General features: G+C 36.4%; 1 protein-coding gene across 4 annotated transcripts in view; it reads left to right on the top strand.

The window, feature by feature from the left end:
* Positions 1-20864, top strand: part of KALRN (kalirin RhoGEF kinase) — a 554985-nt gene that overhangs the window by 339480 nt on the left and 194641 nt on the right. For all 4 annotated transcript variants that reach the window (XM_087950201.1, XM_087950195.1, XM_087950194.1 and 1 more), the window contains exon 11: positions 12678-12869. In XM_087950201.1, the coding sequence (XP_087806327.1) occupies positions 12678-12869 (192 nt within the window). The remainder of the gene's footprint in view (positions 1-12677; positions 12870-20864) is intronic.

The raw sequence follows: 20864 nt of genomic DNA, 5'->3' as shown, positions 1-20864 counted from the left end.
ACATTCTTATATGCCCAGAGTTCCAGGCTTTGTCTTCTTAAGATAATAATTACTTTTTCCTTTTGAGGAATCATGTATCTCCAGTTCTTGGTTCTCTTTAATGAGCAGCATGTTTCAGAGCCTGCTACTCTGCCAAGCTCAGGATCCAAAACCTTACTATCAGCGTCAACAATTACCTATACTGGTAATTGACTAAGTACTCACAATTGGCTGATAGCCAGCAGACTTCTCAACTACAGGGTGGGAGTCCGCTAGATTTTTTTCTGAGAATTAAAAGAGGCCATAGCTTATGTTTAAGTTTCAGGTCAATGTCCGAGAGAAGGATATACCTGTATATTTAAAGGAATTAACTCTTTATTGCAGTCTGTAAAGATTCTCAGTCATCTGGGTCATGGTTGTCCCAAAAGTGCTTTTTCAGGAGGCAATTGGACTTCCTTGTTTTTTATTTTGAAGTTGTTTTGCTTCTCATCCAAGAAGCTTCTTCCATTCTGTCAGGATAGTGGGGAATGGAAGGATTTATATTCCTTGCAGACAGCTGGTAGTTTGCATCCTTTTAGAGGGTTGTTGAAGCACTTGGGAGTTTATCTGTTTCCTCAGGGTTACCTGAGCTCTTGGTTCCTGTAGTCTGTAATTTTTTTCCCTCTGGAAATTCATTCCTACTCCCACACCATTCAAAGGGTGTTCATCCCAAATTGTGTAGCTAAAAGTCTGTAGAGATTTTCAGTCATCTAGGTCATGGTTGTCCTAAAGATGCTTTTTCAGGAAGCACCTTTGCCTTCAAAAGAAAAAAAACAAGAAATTCCAGTTGCCTCCTGAAAAAAAGCATTTTTATTGCAGTGCTGTCCAGGCACTTTGGAGCTAATTTTGCAATATTCTTCATTTCTTCCTGACCCTTTATTTGCCTTTCCGGCTCAACAAATATTTTCTGGAAATGGATCACTGGAGCAAAAGAGAGATTATATAAGCAGTGATGCTTATACTTCTTTAGAACAGAGACTAATTCCTAATTCATATCCAAAATATAAGAGGAATGCTGATTTTTTTTCCTTTTTAACTGGATATTTATATTTATGACGTTTAACCACCAACACTGATGATTTCTAGATGGGATGAAATAACATAGCTCTTCTGATAAATAGGACACACCCTTTTTACACTTTTGCATTTTCGACCAAAAAACATGAGGGAGATGGGTGATTAAAAAGTATGAAATAGCCATCTGTCTGTTTGTCTATCATCGATCTATCGATCTATTTTACAATTTTGATTTTTAGCTACTAGAAGCAGATAGATAGGGTTTGAACGTATTCAACAATATTTCTAATTTCTCCTGGTGTGACAATAACAGTGGTTCTCCAGTATAGTATTTCTTAATATATTACTGTCCTTTGCCCAAGGCAAACTTAACCTTAAGTGTGATTAAGGTATAGGAGTGACATGATAGCAGTGTTCCAATATCTAAGGGGCTGTCACAAAGAAGAGGAGGTCAACCTGTTTTCCAAAGCACCAGAAGGCAGGACAAGAAGCAGTGGATAGAGTTCCTTCCCTATTATTCTGTTATTCAGATTACTTAATATCTCATAGCTTAGTCTTTTCCAGTATGATCTCTTCCACATACAGTTGAACTGTAGCTCCAACAATCTTAGACATCACCCCACTGTTACAGGTATCATTATTCAATTATCATAATTTAAAATGAAGTCTTTTGTTTTATCCTGAAAGCTAAAAGATGCCATCTCCTCTCTTCATTTCTTCCTAATGCTCTTGTTCATAGTTTCTGTTTTACTGCCATAATTAATTTAGTTCTTCTTGGCATTTACAGCCCAAAGTATATAGAAGTACATTTTTCCTTTATTGACTGTTCCCATAAACATGCATATTGAATTTTTTCAGAGTTATTTTTTAATTACTTAAGCTTCTCTCATTCGCACTGCCATTGTCTGCCCCCCCACCAAAAAAAAAATTAACTCTATTTACTGCTGAGCACCCTGACAAGACAAGGATGTTCCTGCTTAGTAGCACAGCCAGTTGTAATATAAGATTGGATCTATGCTGAATGGGACAGCAAATGGTGTCTAATAGAACTATTCATACTTTGAATGAGGAGCCAGTTTGGTGTAGTGGAGAAAGCACCAGGCTAAAAACTGGGAGGCTGTGAGTTCTAGCTTCACCTTAACACAAAGCCTAACAATCACTCATTCTCGGCCTAGGAAGGAAACAAGGGCAAAACACCTTCTAGAATCTTACCAAGAAAACTGCAGGGACATATCTAGGCACTTGCTAGGAGTCTGAGGTGAATCAAAGGCACCAAAAACAAAACAAAACATCCATTATTGAATATGTTTAATAGGAAGTGGACTTACCTAAAAAAAACCATATCTTTTGCGTGGTTTTCTTCTGCACAAGCCTATAAAATAAGTGGCTAATATAAGATGCCTTACTGAAGTTAATAGTAATAGCAATATGCAAAAGGTGCTGTTTCAAGAGGCAACTGGACTTCTGGTTTTTTCTTTGAAGACATTTCACTTCTCATCCAAGAAGCTTCTTCAGCTCTGACTGGATGGTGGAGAGCCAGAACTGAAGAAGTTTCTTGGATAAGAAGGAAAATGTCTTTAAAGAAAAACCAGAAGTCCAGTTGCCTCTTGAAAAAACACCTTCGGGACAACCATGACCAGGATGACTGAGAATCTCCATAGACACTAATAGCAAAAGCACTTAGACTTATATGCTGCTTCATAGTGCTTTACAGCCCTCTCTGAGCGGTTTAAAGAGTCAGCATCTTGCTCTCAACAATCTGGATCCTCATTTTATCCACTTCTGAAGGTTGGAAGGCTGAGTCGATCTTGAGCCCTGTCAGAATGGTATTCAGGCTGTGGGCCGAGTTTGCTGCAGTACCGCACTTTAACCACTGCAGCCACCTCTTTTTGAGAATAGTACAGAAAGAAGCCTTGCAAAAGGATAGCAAGATGGGTGGCATATAAATTAAATTCATCAACTAAATAAATAGTCAATCTGCTTTAATGAACAGCGAAGAGCTGGAAGCTCCTCATAATGTACAAATTTTCTACCCCAAATCCAAAGATTGTACACCATCCAGAGAGAGGGTGGGTGTCATAGCAGAGATAAAATAGAGGAGCCAAATTTAGGATTTCTTTGAAGGAATGTGTGTTGAGCATGTTTCATTTGGGCAGTTAAGAAGGAAATTCTCCTTCACCAGCTTGAGGATGATATTCTTATGTAACTCATATTTTACCTTATGCTTTTCTAGATTAAACTATATCTCACGCTTCTTTTCAAGTTAAATTGGGACAGAAATACAGAAAAACAGTATAAGCACAGGTATCATTTGGGGAAGTTGCTCCACCCATTCTGATTCAAAAGTATTTTTGTCTCTCATTATTATGAATTAATAACAAAATAATTATCATAGCCACTATTTCTGTTCAAGTATTTTGTATTCTTGGAGTAAATATTGTTTATTCCAAGAATTTAAAAAATTCTTGGAGTGAATATTGTTTACAAAACTGGAATAACCAATATTCCGAACTCAGATCACCAATTTTTGTTTTGAATGCTGTATATTTAAATTTCTCTATACCTTCTTGAAAAAGTCTTCTATCGGTGTTCTTGAATATAAATAGAAATTAAATTCATTGCTTTATTGGTCCCGTAGCATAAGAAAAACAAGTTAGGTTTGTTAAGATTCTTAAAATAATCCTCCCCAATCAAACCCAAAGGGAAAATCTTTGTTGCTCTTATCTCTTGTAGGTCATTGCAAATACAGTAGCTTTTCCATGTTTGACATATCCTACGTGTGGTAAAATACATCAGCAAAAACCTTTCTGGATTTTTGACTAATTTGGGGCATTGGATCATCCCAAGCAGAAAAATGTAAAAAGCTTCCTGGTTTAGCTGAGCTTTTTATTAATTTTCATGTATTGTATTTCTGGGATTCCTTTTTCATTTTGATTGCCTGATTTCTCCACTCGTCTGTCTTTTGGTTTTCTTGCATCTTGACTGGTCTCTTCTCATTGTTTAATTCCTAAATTGCAACACTGGACTCAGCATTGACAGTACCACACAGGGCTTAAGTACTTGCATAATTTTGGTATAATCCTGTGGGATTGTGAAGTAGCATAACTCAAATGAGATATATTTTTCTTTATTAAGGGAGATAATAAATGCAAAGAAAATTAAGGAAGAGGAAATACATCTTTCCTTAAAATTATACAATTATGGTAATTTTAATTAGCAGTTTTAGTCCTGCAGATGGCACTCTCTCTGCATTCATCAGAAGGAATGATTTTTCTCTACAAGCCTGATTAAACAGCCTCCTTTTTTAAAGTCAAATTCATTATGAATTTTAACAGGTGCTGGCAAACAACAGTGTTTCTTTAAATATCCCCATCCTTTATCTGAACAGTGTATGAATTTTCTTGGCCAATAAAACCTAAAACCTTGTCTGATTCATGCTTCCAAATACCAGCTAATTATTTAATTTCCCATTCTTTCTTTTCTGGCATGGTGCATAAAACCAATTATTAGTACGATGGATACATGCATAAAACCAATTATCTAAGTTCAGCATTAATATAACTTTTTTTAAAAAAAATCCATGAATGCCACTGTGGAGGAAATATATAATTGTAACCAAAACCCCAACAAACATTTTCTAGAGTTATGCGTGAATAAAAGTGACATTCAAAAGGAAACCTGGCAAGTGATGAGGTGAGCACAGCTTTGCATCGCTGACTGAGTGAAGGCAAGGCTTTCAAGGCAAGGATAGGCTGGCACTCCCCCTAGATTTCATACATAAAGTAGGTTTTAATAAGGATCCAAGTGAGTAATACAATATATAATGCATGCATATAAATAAGAATAGGAGATTTAGATACAAGTTGTATTACAAATTTAAAGAAGGGCCAGGTGGTGTAGTGATTCAAAAAATAGATTAAGAGCAAGAACATCCAGCTTTTAGTTCTTCCTTTGTACATGGATACTGGCTGGGTGAAATGTTGACTAGTCCTACTCTCTTAATCCTGTACTAGGTGATTGAAAAACTCCTACCTACCAGTGTGGTAGTTTTGATCTATAACCTTCAGTTAAGTTTTCATCCTGCAGTGGATCAATTCAGCTGACATCCCCATCAACAACAGTAATAGTAACAACAACATACTTAAATATATTTTCTCTAATTCAGTTATGACAATTTCCAATTAGTAAAATTTGTAATATCTTAGAATGCCTGCAGATCATTAAAACATGTTACAATTTTATGCAAGAGCATAAATCACTAAAATAAATCACAACAATGTATGATGCTAGATTTTAAAAGATTGGGGCATAGGAAAAAGTCCCCAGGTGGAATATAATAAAATTGGATCAACTTCACTTTGAAACCTTTGATACCTATGATATTTATGATTTTTTCAAAAAAAATCTTTGTCTTTTTATTACTTGCTAAAAGGTTTTTTTTTTTTTTTCATTTCAGGGATTCTGTGCAAACCATGTTGTGATTAGTAGCAGACAAAAAATAGAAAATGAAAATCAATGCATGATTTCTCCCCCCCTGCGCCCCAAATTTCTCATAAGGTTTTTAAAAAATAAAATGACAACAAATTTATAACAAGGAGTTGCTGTTCAACCCTTTATTGTTTGTTATTTGGATGCGATACTGTCCCTATTAAGTCAAACTTGAATCTTACAGATTTCATGGCCACAGCCCTGCAATTTTCAGGTCAATAGTACAGTATGAAAGTGGTTGCCATTTTTGTGTTACTGAATGTTTGCTGATTCCTTGTTTAATTTACAAATCTGCATTCTCTGATAGTTTTCCATTCAGGAAAACAGCTTAGTTTTCAAATTAGATAGGTCAACAGGGGTTCTGCTGGGACAAGCCCTTGGTTAACCCTCCTTTCATTACTTAAACTTCCACCTACCCAGTGGGCATTTGCATCTGTTGTTATGCAGTATAGAGTAAAGTCCTGCTAGAAATTGACTTCTGTCCTTTTGGTTTATTTCTGCATGACTTTTCATCTCATTTCACAAATGGGAAAATATATTTATATAGTCCTATATATATATACCCACCAGGCACAATTCATGAAATTGTGTGAACTCTTTTTCTCTGTAGTTCTGTTACTTTCATCTTTGTCTAAAAGGAGAAAGGGCTTGCCCTGTATTCCCTAAATCTTCCAGGAAGCACAACAAAAATATTAGATCATTGCTAGAAACCTATGTGTATTTCAGTCTCCTATTTATGTCGCTGTCTATGTAAAAGGGGCAAAATCTTGCCTGGAAAGATGCAGTTGCATGCTTTTATTTAAGATGCATTTATGTCTCTTTTTTTGGTAAAGAACTGCAGTTTGTCTACAATATGCAGGAAGGGAAAAAAAATTGTGATTCCAAGGAATGGTATGCACTCATTCTCCAAAGTTTTCTACCAGACCAAAAAAATAAATAATCCAGGATCTAAATTGATTGCTTTTATTTTGTAAGTTAACACAAAAACAAACCCATACCACCAAATGCACAAGTGGTCATGAGAGAGGAAGTAATTAAGAACATAAAGGTTTCATTGCTGGATGAAAGCAAAAAAAAAAAAAAAAAAAGTTGTTTGTTTCAAAGCAAGTCTGGGGCTACTTCTACAAAATTCGCACACAAAGCATAAAACAATAAGTCTCTTTGCCTAATCTCAGGATGAATCAGATCCAGTCAGGGGTGGACTTCAAAAATATTAGTAAAGGGTTCTCTGCCTGTTTGCTGGGTGGGCGTGGCCATGGTGGGCGTGGCCTAGTTGACCTCCTGCACCATGGGGGGGAGGGGCGTTTTTGCCCTCCCCGGGCTCTGGAGGCTCTTTAGAAGCCGGAAATGGCCTTCCCAAACTTCCGGGAGACCCATTTTTCACCCACACCGAGCCTCTGTATGTGCCCTGCACTTACCTGCATCCAAAACAGGACTCCTGGGAGGGGAGGGAGGGGTGGGTGGGGCCAGCCAGGAGTGGGATTTGGGGGTTCTCCGAACTGCACAGAATCTTAGCAAGGGGGTCTCTGAAACCCCTGCAAACACCCAGCAGCCCACCCCTGGATCCAGTGCATAATGCTTCATTAAGTCTGATCCTGTTATTTTGCCTCTCAAAGCAGAAAACCATCTTCTAACCACTTTCCCTCTTCCTTCGCAGTGGATTTGCAGCAGTAGTAGAGATACATGAGAATGGATAGAAGTGAATATTTGTAGATGAGTTGACCTTTGGGGTTCTCTGAGCTTGGTTATGATTTTGCAGACATTTCATCACCAAACTAGCCCTCGACTTACAACAGTTCATTTAATGGCCATTCAAAGTTACAGCAGTGACTTATAACCCTTTTTCACACTTACGACCTTCGCAGCATCCCAGCATGGTCATGTGATCAAAATTCAGACACTTGGCAACTGACTTGAATTTATGATGGTCGCGGTTTGCCGGGGTCTGATCACTTTTTTACCAGTCATTGAGGAAGCCAGAGTCACTTCACAACCGTGTCACTAACTTAACAACTGCATTGATTCACTTAACAACTGTGGCAAGAAAGGTCGAAAAATGGGGCAAAATTCACTTAACAAATGTGTCACTTAGCAACAGATTTTAGTTTAGTTTATTGATTAGCCCTTGGGCCATATCAAAGGGCAGAGTTCCAAGCACAAATTATTAGTAAAATCCGATAAAAACATTTTTAAATGATATTGGAATAAAATACAATTTAAAATGAAATTGGAATAAAATGCAATGATTAAATATATAGGTAAATAAAATAAAATACACCCTTACAATCTACCCCAATCTGTCCCACATATGCTGAACTCAACCGAACCATTTTGCTCAAGTACTGTGCAGTATTAAATGTTGTTTTCAAGTTCTGGCTGCATATAACAGGGGTGTCAAACTCGCGGCATCACTTGACGTGTTGGTTCTTTCCCCCCCCCCTTGCTAAACCGGGTGGGGGCAGGGCTAGCATGTGACACATCCAGCCCGCGGGCCACGAGTTTGATACCCCTGGCATATAAGATAAGTTGTTTTAATATAGGGTTCCCAATGAGTCATGTGTTTAGTATGTGGACCAAGGTACCTGTCTTTCACCCTCTTATACAGACAACAATCAAATAGGATGTGAGCCAGATCTTCTACCTCTCTGTTGCTCCGCAAATGCAGAGACGTCCATTATAGAGTATAGAATGGAATCTTAGCAAGAGAAATTTTGGGTTCGATTGTGGTCATAAGTCAAGGACTACCTGTAACATCATCAGTGCCAGAGGAGATTTGGGTTTGTTCTCATTTTATATTCTAGTGGCTTGCCCTGTCAGTGTTAGTGGGAGTGGTCTTGGTAGAGTCTTGGTGATTTCTTGATTAGGCTCTTGTTTATTGCTAGCTTGTTTCTCTGAGTTGGTACATGAGAATTTGCTGCTTTCCATGTCAAACACCAACAATCAGCTGCTTCACCTCTTCTTTATTTTTTTTTGTTTGTTTTTTATCCATCCAATTTATGTAGCTGCCCATCTCAAGGAGTGACCTGCGGCCCACAGAATTAAAATAGAACAAAAACAATAACGAACACTAAAAGAATTAAAAATACCAGCAGCTGAGAAATAGGAACCCTAGTTAGAACTTTCCAGAAAAATGTTTTTTAGCAAGTTTTATTTTTAAAAAAGGGGTATATACGGATAGACGATTTAGTTGAGTAAAATAAAAATCCATTTTGTGGAAAAGTGGCCCAAGAGCAATCCAGAATAAGTGCATGATTTAGAAATGTACACTGAGTTTCAGTAATACAAATTATAACCATCTGTGCTCATCACATTTTTTTGTTCCATAGCCAGGTTTTCTCTTTGCACCCATTTGTATTTTGCTCTGCCGTGCTGTTCTACATTTAGCATTGAAACTTTCCAGCTATTAGCATCCTATTCCTTTTCTAATATTCACCTTGTACTATGGGCAGTTTCTGCTGCAGTTGCTCTGGTGTTCTTAACAATAGGGTGATATACTGAAATCTAGGATGCAATCTCTAATCCCTAGATTATATTCCTTACAAGGACTGGCAATTCATTAACAGGTTTAACTTGCCAGGGGCAAATTATAATTGGTGCTTGATTTATTCTTATCAGTGCGGACTGGCGACATTCAAGTAGTTGAGGAGGGCTCTCCAGAATGAAATTATATCTTGATAGCTTAATACACCATATGCCAGCATTGAATCAGTTGTTTCTTTTAGGAAAAAAAGTGAATGAAATGATTAAAGAAAAGAAGGGCTATAGAACTTTATGACTGGAGAAAAAAAATGTCGGTGTTTATTCTTTCAAAGAGCTAAATAGTGGGATATATTAGATGTTGTTATTAATAATAACTAAAGCTATTCATACAATAATGTTAGGAGTTCAAGAGCTATGAAGTAGATGGAAGATGGTGTTGCTATGTAGGGGCACTCAAAATCCACGCTAATTAGAAATTTATTTATTTAACAAATTTAGAATGTCACACATCTCACCGAAGGCAATTCTGGACAGTGCACAACATAAATACTTGATTAGTTGTATTTTCTATGAATGCAGGTAGCAACCAATTTAGTCATATTTACTTCTGAAGAAGATGCTAATGTGAATTAAAAGTTTAAATTATAATTAGTGACTTGGCAACTCCAGAAATTTTAGAAGTTCACTGAGGCATCATTGCTGATGTGGAACATTCTCCCACTAAGATTGCTTTAAATTTCCTTTTAAAAATATATTTTTCGTGTGCCCTGACAATAGCCAGTACATACCTGATCATGAAGATGGATCAGATATGTAGTGTTATTCATTGGTGTCTTCCAGGCTGCATCAAAGTTATAAACATGTCAGTGGGAACTTTGTGGCAGAAGTTGTATCATTTCTCTTCTTAATTTTTGCACAAGCTACTTGCATCTTTCGCTTGGTATCATTTAAAAGGAAGTATCTTTTATGAGACTCTGTTAGAAAATAAAAACAATTAAGTGGGCAGTGTTGTCACATGTTTATGAAACAATCATGCACAATGCTGAAGGTATGCTGAAGGAAACAAAAGGCAATTATTCTCACACTTCTAATGAATGTTTACCCCATTCTCCATTACAGTTCCAAAACAATACAGAAAATTAGGAACCCAAACAGGTATCTTTTGTGAAATCTTCTACAATGACTTAAACGCAAAATTTGGGTGAATAGTGAGTTGGATTGTTTGTAACCTGGAGGAATAGAGATAGCCCAGGTTTACCTGGTAAGATATCATAGAGTTGGTCCTTGACTTATGACTACAATTGAGCTCAGAATTGATGTTGCTAAGTGAGAAATGTGTTAAATGAGTTGTGAGCCATTTTACAACATTTCTTGCCACATTTAAGTGAATCACTGCAGTCGTTAAATTAGTAACACGGTTGTTAAGTGAATCTGGCTTCCCCATTGACTTTGCTTGTCAGAAAGTCGCAAAAGGGGATCACTTGAAATCTAGGAAACTGTCATTAACATGAACCAGTTGTCTAGCATCCAAATACAAATCATGTGATGGATGCTGCAATGATCATAAATGTGAAAAATAGTCATACGTCACTTTTTTTAGTGCCACTGTAACTTCAAACAGTCGCTAAACTAACTGTTGTAAGTCAAGGACTACCTGTAATCAGGTTCTCTGGGTTTAGAAGATCAATACCAATGTATCAATCAGGTTCTTGAAGATGTTTGCCTGTAGCAAGGCTTCCTTAGCACAAGGGTTCAGAGGTGGGATATGGAAAAATATGTAATGCCTATAAAATGATTCAGATCATTTCGGAAATTTTTAAAACATAGTTCGTCAAAAATGCAATGTTGAGCTGTACATACCACAGTAGCTAAAATGGAATAGAAGGAAGACATCAGAAGAGCTTAGAAACACATCAATAAGAAAATAATAAAAACAAATCAATAAGAAAATTAAAAAACAAGGGGGAATCTGATTATTATGAAATGTGGAATAAATTCTATCAGTGGTTGCATAGCGGCAAGGTCAAAACACAAGTAGTTATGATGATTAGAATAATTAGTAAACAATGTATCAAACAAGAGGATTGTAAATGGTGAAGTAACACTTATATATGTATAACAATTGTAATGCCAGAACGGCTGCACTGTGTTGTATTGTTATAATTAAAAAAAATTTAAATGATTAAAAAAAGAAAAGAAAAAAAAAGAAAATATAAACCGTAACTACGTATTAGTGGTTATATCTTTTTATCAGATTCATATTAGAATGACTTTCTGGACGTAAAGAAAGATTTAAAGGATTCTTATAAACATAACATGGAAGGGTCATAACCTTTCTTCTACTCCTTCTACCACTATTAGTATTACCATTTTTTCCTATTACTACTACAATTATATTCAGTTTGCTCCACTCTTCTCATATATGTCATTAAGATTACCATCTGTATGTTATATCTATTTCACATTATTATATATAAAATCTTTATTTCTGGACCCTTTTATCAATTGCATTCAGATTCGTATAAAGTTCTGTGGAAATGTTTTCTCAAGGGATATTTCATTCTTCATAGACAAAACTTTCCATAGCATCAAAGTGTGTCAGAATTTTTACTAAATTAATTCTCAAATAGGCTTGAGTCTGGCATTTGAAACAATGATTTCAGGCACCAAAACAATATTTTTTCTTTTCTTTTTCAGTCTTCTTGAAAAATATTTAAGTTATTCTTAGGTCTCGGTGTATACAGCATCACATTTCACTTCTTTCACAAAAGAGTCAAAGTGTATGATAATACATTTTAACAATTTTAAATATAAGCATGACAAATAGTATCTTTGCAACCCACTGGACAATCGCAACCACCAATCAATCGTGGGTTTTTTTTTAAATAATACTTTTGTGGATTCTTGTTGGCTATTAGTAGAATATAAAAAACAGATATACAGAATATAGGAATGGTATAAATATTTTGGAAAGGACTATAATGAAGTTATGTATCCAAACAAACCACAAATTGCTAATTTGCTTTATGCAATATGAAATAACTCCATGAAACAAAAGGAATTTCGTTCCTGCAGTAGGGAATGTGTATGTTGCTCCTTGCACATGTCAGAACTCCTAAGAGGTAAAATGGAAATTATATAAATCTTAAAGATATCGGTAACTGCCCTGTCTGGAGTTAGAATCTTTCAGTTGGTGTTCTTCCTTATTCAGTTCATAAATGCAATAAAAAAGCAACATGTTTTTCTGAGATAATTTTCCAGTGCATGTACTTTACATGTCGCAACCTGTTAGCCATCAGTACTCCTTCACAATCAAATATGTTTTGAAATATCTCCCAGGAGACTACAGCCACCAATGAAATAGTTAACTCTGAGTTGCTTCTTTACATCGCCTTTGAAAGTTCCTGGAGATCACCACAAGCTGAGTTTCCTGAAGCTAACAAAAAAAAAAGCAAGCAGTGGAAAGGTGTGCACATTTCAATTAAGAACTGTCTCCATCGTTTATCTCAGGATTATTCAATGCCAATTTTTTCTAACTCCTTTTCCAATCATATCACGCAACTGCTGTCATGTTACAATGCTGGCTTCTTTCCTGAATGCTGGAAGGATTTTCTCTGAGTATTAATGAGTAGAGTTTTGTGATCTGCACTTTATTTTTGTTTTGTTATTGGTAGAATACCTATACCAATGCAGACAAGCTACTGGAAGCAGCAGAGCAACTGGCCCAGACTGGGGAGTGTGATCCTGAAGAGATCTACAAAGCAGCACGGCATCTAGAAGTGCGGATTCAGGACTTCGTTAGGAGAGTGGAACAGAGGAAGCTTCTTTTGGATATGTCTGTCTCCTTCCATACTCATACCAAAGAGGTAAGGTGTCTGCAATGTAATAGAAATTCAGATATTGTTTGACCTATGTTTCAAGTATAGAACATAGCAAAAGACGTTCATATTGCTCAAGGCATACTAGAATAAACTTAGATTATATGAAATTAAAGTTTACAAGACTTGCCAAATTATATAAATGTTACAAGACTCCCTGTTGGAGTTGCAACATAACTGTAAATGAAAGTGGAGTCAATAGAAATGTTATCTGTTTGCCTATCTATCTGAAACTCCATAACAGAATAGCAATGTGCATGTTAACACTGATTACTGATTACTAATATTTAGTGTTCATGTGAAGTTTATATGCAATGGAGTAGACTTTTCATCTGTATTTGTAATTGGAATATCAACACCTAGCTTTCTTCTCAGAATGTTTTTTTTTTTCAAGTAGAAAGAGATAAATGAGGTGTATTTAGTTTCCTCCTCTCTTTACATTCATCATTTCATGTCCTTCACTGATCTGGAGAATCTACCAATTCTCTGAAGAAGCATAAAGGAATTGATAAACGTTGGTGTTTTGGTTTTTTTGAATGTAAATGGTCCAGGTTACATGGAAGATCATTCACATGGAGAAAAAAGATCTGCTTTATGGTTTGAGCTCTTTAAAAGACAGCAGTCACAATGCTATTATTGTTTCTTAAATTTCTTAGGTAATTGAATTTTAGTGAAGCATTCAAATTTTCTGCTTTAGTGATGATTCTAACAAGAATCAGTTAATGGAGATACTGTAGCTTTGATTTCATTCTATTCAAAGTAGGTTCTGCATATATGTCCTCTTTTGATTTTCTGTGAATTCCTCAGGACTGGGCTAAATACAAGTGAACAGTGTTCAAAATGTATGAAAATAGGAGACTTTTTCAGCAGACATAGAGGTCAGAACATTGAAACTAAGGGCCTAAGGGTATAACTAAAGCATACTCTACATTTTTCCATCTTCAAACTTCATACCATGACTTCAAATAGCTTTTTTTTTTTTGAAAATTTTATTTGGGTTTTCACAAAAACAAAATACAAATAAAACATCTTTTTTGAAAATAGCATGGTCCCAGGTTATCACTTCTTCATACAGACACAAAACTCAATTTCATGCTCATTTTTATATTTTATTCCATATCTTATTACCATTTTATATTTTCTACATAGTTTTTCCCCTCTTCTAATTTTCTCAACTTTGTTTTAATTATCTCAATTCAAATCATTATATTTATACTTTTGTCTGTCCTGTTACAATTTCACATTATCTTTTCTTATTAAGCAAATTTTTCCCTGTATTTACCAATTAGAGTATGACACCTTTATATCCTTTAATTTTATCCATTCAAGCTCTTATTTAAGCTTCAATGTATAGCTTTAAGACTATAGCATTCAATATAATACATAACTTACCTCGAATTCTGCTTGGTACATTCTTAATCGAATTCTGCTTGGTACATTCTTAAAATAGACACTATATTCTTAAAAAGAAAAAATTATATATATATGTAAATAAAACACATTCCATTCCAATTCAATTCTATCATTAATATGCATTAAAATCTTAACATCTTTAACATTTCTTTTCAATTGAATATCATACTTCCTTGGGAACACTTATAAACTTTCCATAGTTAATTCTTTTTTTCCCATATTTCTCACTTATATTTTTATAAATCATTACTAATAATTAAAAATGTTCCCTTTTAATTCTCTCAATCATTTTAATTCATTTATTTATTAACAAACATCCCACTGCATTACAATAAATATTTTATCCATCATCATATTTTCTAAAGTTATTTCTATTTGTAATATAACAAAGCTATCTTATGTACCTTTGCAGAATCCCTTTTACAATTAAATTTTCATCCATTATCTCTAAACAAACTTATGGTTACAATCCTTATATCTTTTCCCTGTTTCTCCATTTCTTGTTTCTGTCTTTTACAACTTCTTTTCCTTGCCTTCTTCCCCCTCTTCTTCTCCCTCCCTTTTTTACCCCCTCGTCTCTCTACTTCTAACTCTCTCATCTATAATCCCCTCTTCTGTTGCTTTCTAATATTATACTTATCTTTCAAATTGTTCTTCTTCTTTTTGGTTGTTTTTTCTAATCTTAAAGCTTTCACTCTCTTTCCTCCCCTTTTCTTTTTTCCCCCCACTTAAAATTATTTGATCATTAAAGATGGCTTCTTCTTTGTCCCAATCTTCTTGTTCTGCAGGCGTTTCTTGTTGCTTCTCATAGTTCCAGATCTCCATTTCTAAGAATTGAAACACGAAGCCAAAAGAACTTCTCCCTTCTTGTGCGTCTTCTTTCCATTTTTAAAGTTCCGTTTTCAGTTCTTCTAAGAGTGATACCATTTTAAAAACTTTTAAACAACCACCCAGTTAATTTTAGTCATCAAGATGCAAAAACCAAAAATCACCAAGTAATCCAAATAACCCAAGGCTGTTTCTACTTGCTTCTTTTTTCCACTTTCTCTTCCTGGGGTTCTATTATTTTGTTAACAAGTTTCCATTAAAACGTATCTTTGAGGAATCTTGTTAAAATTTCACTGTAAGTTCCTTTTAATTACAGTTCCATTCCTTAATTCCAGGCAGTCTCCTCCATTTTTCCAGATCCTGCCCTTCTCCTTTCCAGCTTTTAAAAACTTTTAAATGTCCAGAAATCTTTATTATCCCTTTGACTTTTATTTTCAGCTTAGATGCCTATTAATGTCAAAGTGGATTTTTTTTTCAGTTTCTTGCTTAAGTCTCTTAGCTGTCAATATAAGGAAGGGAAGAAAATAAACCTAATCCTTTCACTTCTCTCTCTCCTTCGCAGCTTCAAAATCTTCTAACAATCTAATGTTGTTAAGTTTAAATTCCAGGGAACCTTATTTGTTGCTTTTGCTGTTTGATCCGGTCAACCAAAACTTTCTCTTCTTATCTTCCTCCTGCACATTCTTTTCTGGTCGAGTTCTTCTTTGTGGTGGCCATTTCTGACCACCGCTACAACCGCCTTCAGGAAAGGGAGTAATGGCCAGCTGGGGAGGAGAGATGCGGCTCTCCTCAACCCTGCAGGCAGTGTCCCCCCTCTTCACCACCTCTACGGGGTGGCTTAGCCCCAAAACCAGCCGGCTCGGGGCACTCCAGCGGCGAGCACGGATCGAAGCCTTGGAGAGACGAGGTTTCGGTCTGTTGCCGAAGAAGCTCAAACCGGAAGACTCATGACTTCAAATAGCTTTGAAAGACAGGATTGTGTACTATAAGCAAATAATGTGTAAAAACGATAAAGAAGAATTTTGTTGCAGTCGTTAACCTGCACATGGGAAATGAATATGTAAATATTCAAAGATGAATTGACAATGTCAGAATAGTGAAGTGAAATTCAAAGAATTTTGATTAAAAGCTATAACAAAAACAGAGAATCCTACTTGTTCCAATACTCACGTGCAATAAAAGAGAAACAATTAAGTTTAATTATCAGAGTAGTATAGGAATAGCACTTAGACTTATATACCCTTTTACAGTGCTTTACAGCCCTCTCTAAGTGGTTTACAGAGTCAGCATATTGCCCCCAATAATTTGGGCTGTTATTTTACCCGCCTCGGAAAGGTGGAAGGCTGAGTATAAGCTTTAAAATGGTAGCAGGTAAATGTAAAGAAGTAAAGCAATAAAATCAGCCAAAGAAATTCGAGACTATAACAAAATCAAATCAAATCAAACCTTTATTGTCAATGAACAACATGTGTACAATGAAATTGAATGAGCCTCCCTTGGTACAGCCCCCCCCCCCAAAAAAAAACCCATGAAATACATCTCAAAATATGACAGAAGTGCCCTCAGGCTGCTTTGCTGTTTGCTGCTGCTGCCTCACGATGGTGTCATGTAACTTAGAGAGTGCTGTGCTAACATTTGCATCAGGTGGCATATAGACAGCGGTGATAACTATAACAGAAATCTCTCTAGATAATAGAATGGCTGACAAATGACAGTTTAGTATTCCACATCTGGAGAACAGTGTGTATAAGTAACTCTACTGTTAGTACACCAGTCATTATGTGTGTAAATATAAAGTCCACCACCTTTGCTTTTAATGGAGTTGCCATTTCTGTCAAAGTGGTGGGTGGTGCAATTAGTTAGCTCCACTGATGCATCCGGTACTAGTGGATGAAACCAGGTCTCTGTGATAATCATCACACAGCAGTTGCAAATAAGCTTATTCACTGCCATCCGTAGCTCTGGTTCATCAGTTTTGTTGACAAAAGCATCTAGCATTGATTAGAAAAATACTTGGTAATGCTGGTCTGTGAGGCTGCTTCCATAACCGAGCTCGCAAACCAGCTCTGCATCCCCACTTCTGTTTCCTCCCTCTTCGCTGTCAACATCGCCTTCCAGGCCCAACAATGATCCATGGAGAGCCTTGCAGTCTTACTCACTTGGTATGAGACTGCTGGAAGTCACTGGTAATATCTAGTCAACTAGAGAATCCAATCTTTAGTAACTCCCCACGGGTATAGACTAGGTTTTGCCCACTCACTCCATTGTAACACCAGGAGCCCAAGGCTGCAGCGGCTATGTAAGCTACCATCTTGGATGGAAAGATAACCTTCATTTATTGTCCCCTGTAAAATCTGAAAAGAGTGTAATATAGTAATTGATGTGGCAAGTGTACACCGAGATATAAACATCTTTAAATATCTGCCTTTATTACTCAAACATATCCAATACTCTTTCTTCCTCACAACAACAACCCTGTTAGGTGAGTTGAGCTGAGAGAGAGTGACTGGCCCAAGGTCATCTAGCTCAGTGGTTGCCAACCAGTAGGCTGGGGACCACTGGTGGTCTGTGAGAAAATTTTGGTGGTCCGCAGAGAAATGTCCCCCCAAAGCAATTAATCCAGGCTGCACGGGAACACAAAGCTTGTGTTACTTGCATTGTGAACAACACGAGGTAGTGAGGGGAGGGGGAAAGGGCGGAAAGAACTTGCCCAATGCACCCCATGCGCCTGGCCTGGCCACCAGGCTGCTTCTTTCTTCTTCTGCTTTTGGCTGCATGCAAGGAAAGTAGCAAAAGTCTCTCTTTCTCTCCCCCAAACTCTGCCAGAAATGAGTCTTTGGGACCCTGCAAGGCCTTCTGCTCCAAGAGGCTGCACCAGCAAAGACTCATTTCTGGCGGAGTTTGGGGAGAGAAAGAAAGACTTCTGGTGCTTCTGGTGCTTTCCTTGCATAAAGCCAAAAGTCAGTCAGCTCTCTCTCTCTCTCTCTCTCTCTCTCTCTCTCTCTCTCTCTCTCTCTCTCTCTCTCTCTCTTTCTCTCTCTCTCTCTTTCTCTCTCTCTCTCTCTCTCTCTCTCTCTCTCTCTCCCCCGAGAATGGATCTGGAGATGGTATCCTATGATCCCAAATAAAGAACGATCAATCAGTAGCAAAACGGGGTGGGGAATTTTTCTGCAGACTTTTTTGGGGATTTTCCCAGGGTCTCTGGTCCGCGGGATGTAAAATTATGAGTTTGGTGGTCCCTGAGGTCCAAAAGGTTGGTGACCCCTGATCTAGCTGGCATTTATTCCCAAGACAGGACTAGAACTCTCCTGGTTTCTAGCTTGGTGCCTAACTAACTAGCCACCACTAGTTAGTTATACTTTTCAAACATAGTTTGCTAAATTTCACAGTTGGTTGGCTTTATGCATTGTGCTTAATCCAAAACTGAACCATATTATGGTAGATCATGATGTGTCAAACAGGCAAACACAGATAGCTTAATTGCCAGTTTCAGATGCATGTTTCTATAACCAAGACCCATTATTATATTATTATTACAAACTGAGAGACAGTTTGGTCTAGTGTTTTTTTATATTCAAGGATTTTTTCATTTTATAACATGTAAAAATTCCAATTTCAGTTAAACAGTGTGTTGTCTGGGTACAGATAGTTTTAGGAAATAATAATCAAAATGTTTACAACAGGATTCATTACAATAACAATAATAACAATAATAACAATAATAATAATAATAATAATAATAATAATAATAATAATAATAATAATAATAATAATAATCAAAATGTTTACTTAACCACTTACATACCTTCCTTATATCACCGATCCTTTCCTGTATCTAGCTCCTGTCTTTGTCGGGCTAACCATCGATCAAATAGGTCCCAAGTCAAAAAATATTCAGTTTCTTTCTTTTCCTTAATTATAAGTGTTAGCCTATCCATTTCTGCACATTCTAATATTTTTTAAATCACATTTTCATCCTTTGGGATCTCTTTACTTTTCCATTGTTGTGCAAATACAATTCTAGCTATAGTCAATACATGTAAAATTAAATATGCATTTCCTTTATTATAGTTTTTCGGTAAAATGCCCAACAAGAATATCTCTGGTTTCAAATCAATGTGCTGTTTTATCATTTTTTCCAGCCATGTATGTATTTTTGTCCAATATTTTTTTGCTTTTTGACATGTCCACCAAGTTTGGTCTACTGTCAAGGCACCAAGCTAGAAAGCAAGAGACCCACCTTCAAGTCCCACCTTATCCATGAAAGCCAGCTGGGTGACCTTGGGCTAGTCATCGCTTTCAGCTCAACCCATCTCACAGGGTGGTTGTTGTGAGGAAAATAGGAAGAGGAAGGTGTGTTGGATACGTTTGCCCCCTTGAATTATTTGTAAAAAATAATTTAAGTAGGAGATAGATAGGCAGGCAGACAGACAGACAGACTGAAACTGGATCTGGATCTGGATCTGGAACTTCAACTGGAACTGGAAATAGAACTGGATCTGGAACTGGAACTTCTTTATATTGAATTGTGCCCTGTGGCACTATTTTCCTTCTACTAGCTAATCAGAATAAACAGTTCAATATTGAGGTAATAGAGAAGATGATTAATTCAGTTAAATTTTTATTTTGTCAGAAAAGGGGGAGAAAAACATCGAAAGTTTTCAAAGACTGACCCTGAGTGATTTTTTTGTTGTTGAAGTTCTTCTTAACTTTGGGGGCAGTCAAAGTCAGCAGAAATCACATAAAGAGTCGTTTGGCATGTTTGACTATTGATAAGATGGAACAGAGAGAAAACATGTACTGCTGGATGGACTGCATTCCTTGACTAAAGGTCTGAGGAATATTTCTCGGCAGAGGAAATGGTTGAAGCTTTGTGGTTCTTCCAGAGAGCTTAATAAGACTTGTTTTTGGAGCAGAATACTGCATCTCTTACAGCCTCAAATTCAGCTTATCAATTATCATTGTTCAGAATTGGGAAAATATTATTTTCTCCCAGTAGCATGGAATTTACATAGCAGCCCCTACTTTTAATTTTCTCTAGATTCATAATGACAGCCTATTAAAAGGGCATTTTTGCCTGGCATTCTTAAAAAGTCACAACTTCATAGTGGTTGACTTTCTCGTGGTGTTATTTAAGATGAGGTTCATACAATGTAAATTTACTACATTCATTTACTTGGATCTTTATTCATTGATGGAAAGTGTAACTACCTTAAGCACATGTGCTTTTTAAGTACTCTTCCCCCCTTAAAGTCAGTAAATATAGCAATGAATGCATAAACAGAAAGGAAAATAAATAATAGCCAAGAACTGTCTTCTTAAAGCAGTAAGTCATAGAAAGAATTTATATGGATAAGGAATTATAAGTTGACAGTTTTTATTATTGCTCTTTAAAGGAGTGAGCCGTTTCCTGGGTACTCTTTTAAGTTTTTTAAAAATAGGCAAAATTATTGCTAACCTGATATCCTGACTGCTTAGAATTAATGAATCAATCTGGAACATATTGGTATTCAGCATCACTGTTGAATATATCAGGCCAAATGCACATCGACATTTAACTTTCTCAAGGCCACTGGACTTCAGTACCAAAGCATAACTGAGGTCATATTCATCTATTGAGATAGTTCAGTAGCAGAGTAATCCTCCATAATGCAAAATGATATTGGTATTGTTACTGTAACGTATGAGACATGTATTGCATTCACTTCAACATTAATTCCCAAACAGTCTTAATTGGGAATG

This window comes from Notechis scutatus, chromosome 1 (assembly GCF_049901735.1).
Source record: "Notechis scutatus isolate UNSWTSFEM ecotype Mainland chromosome 1, rNotScu1.2, whole genome shotgun sequence".
Taxonomy (NCBI): domain Eukaryota; kingdom Metazoa; phylum Chordata; class Lepidosauria; order Squamata; family Elapidae; genus Notechis; species Notechis scutatus.
This window is presented reverse-complemented; position numbering and strand designations above follow the sequence as displayed.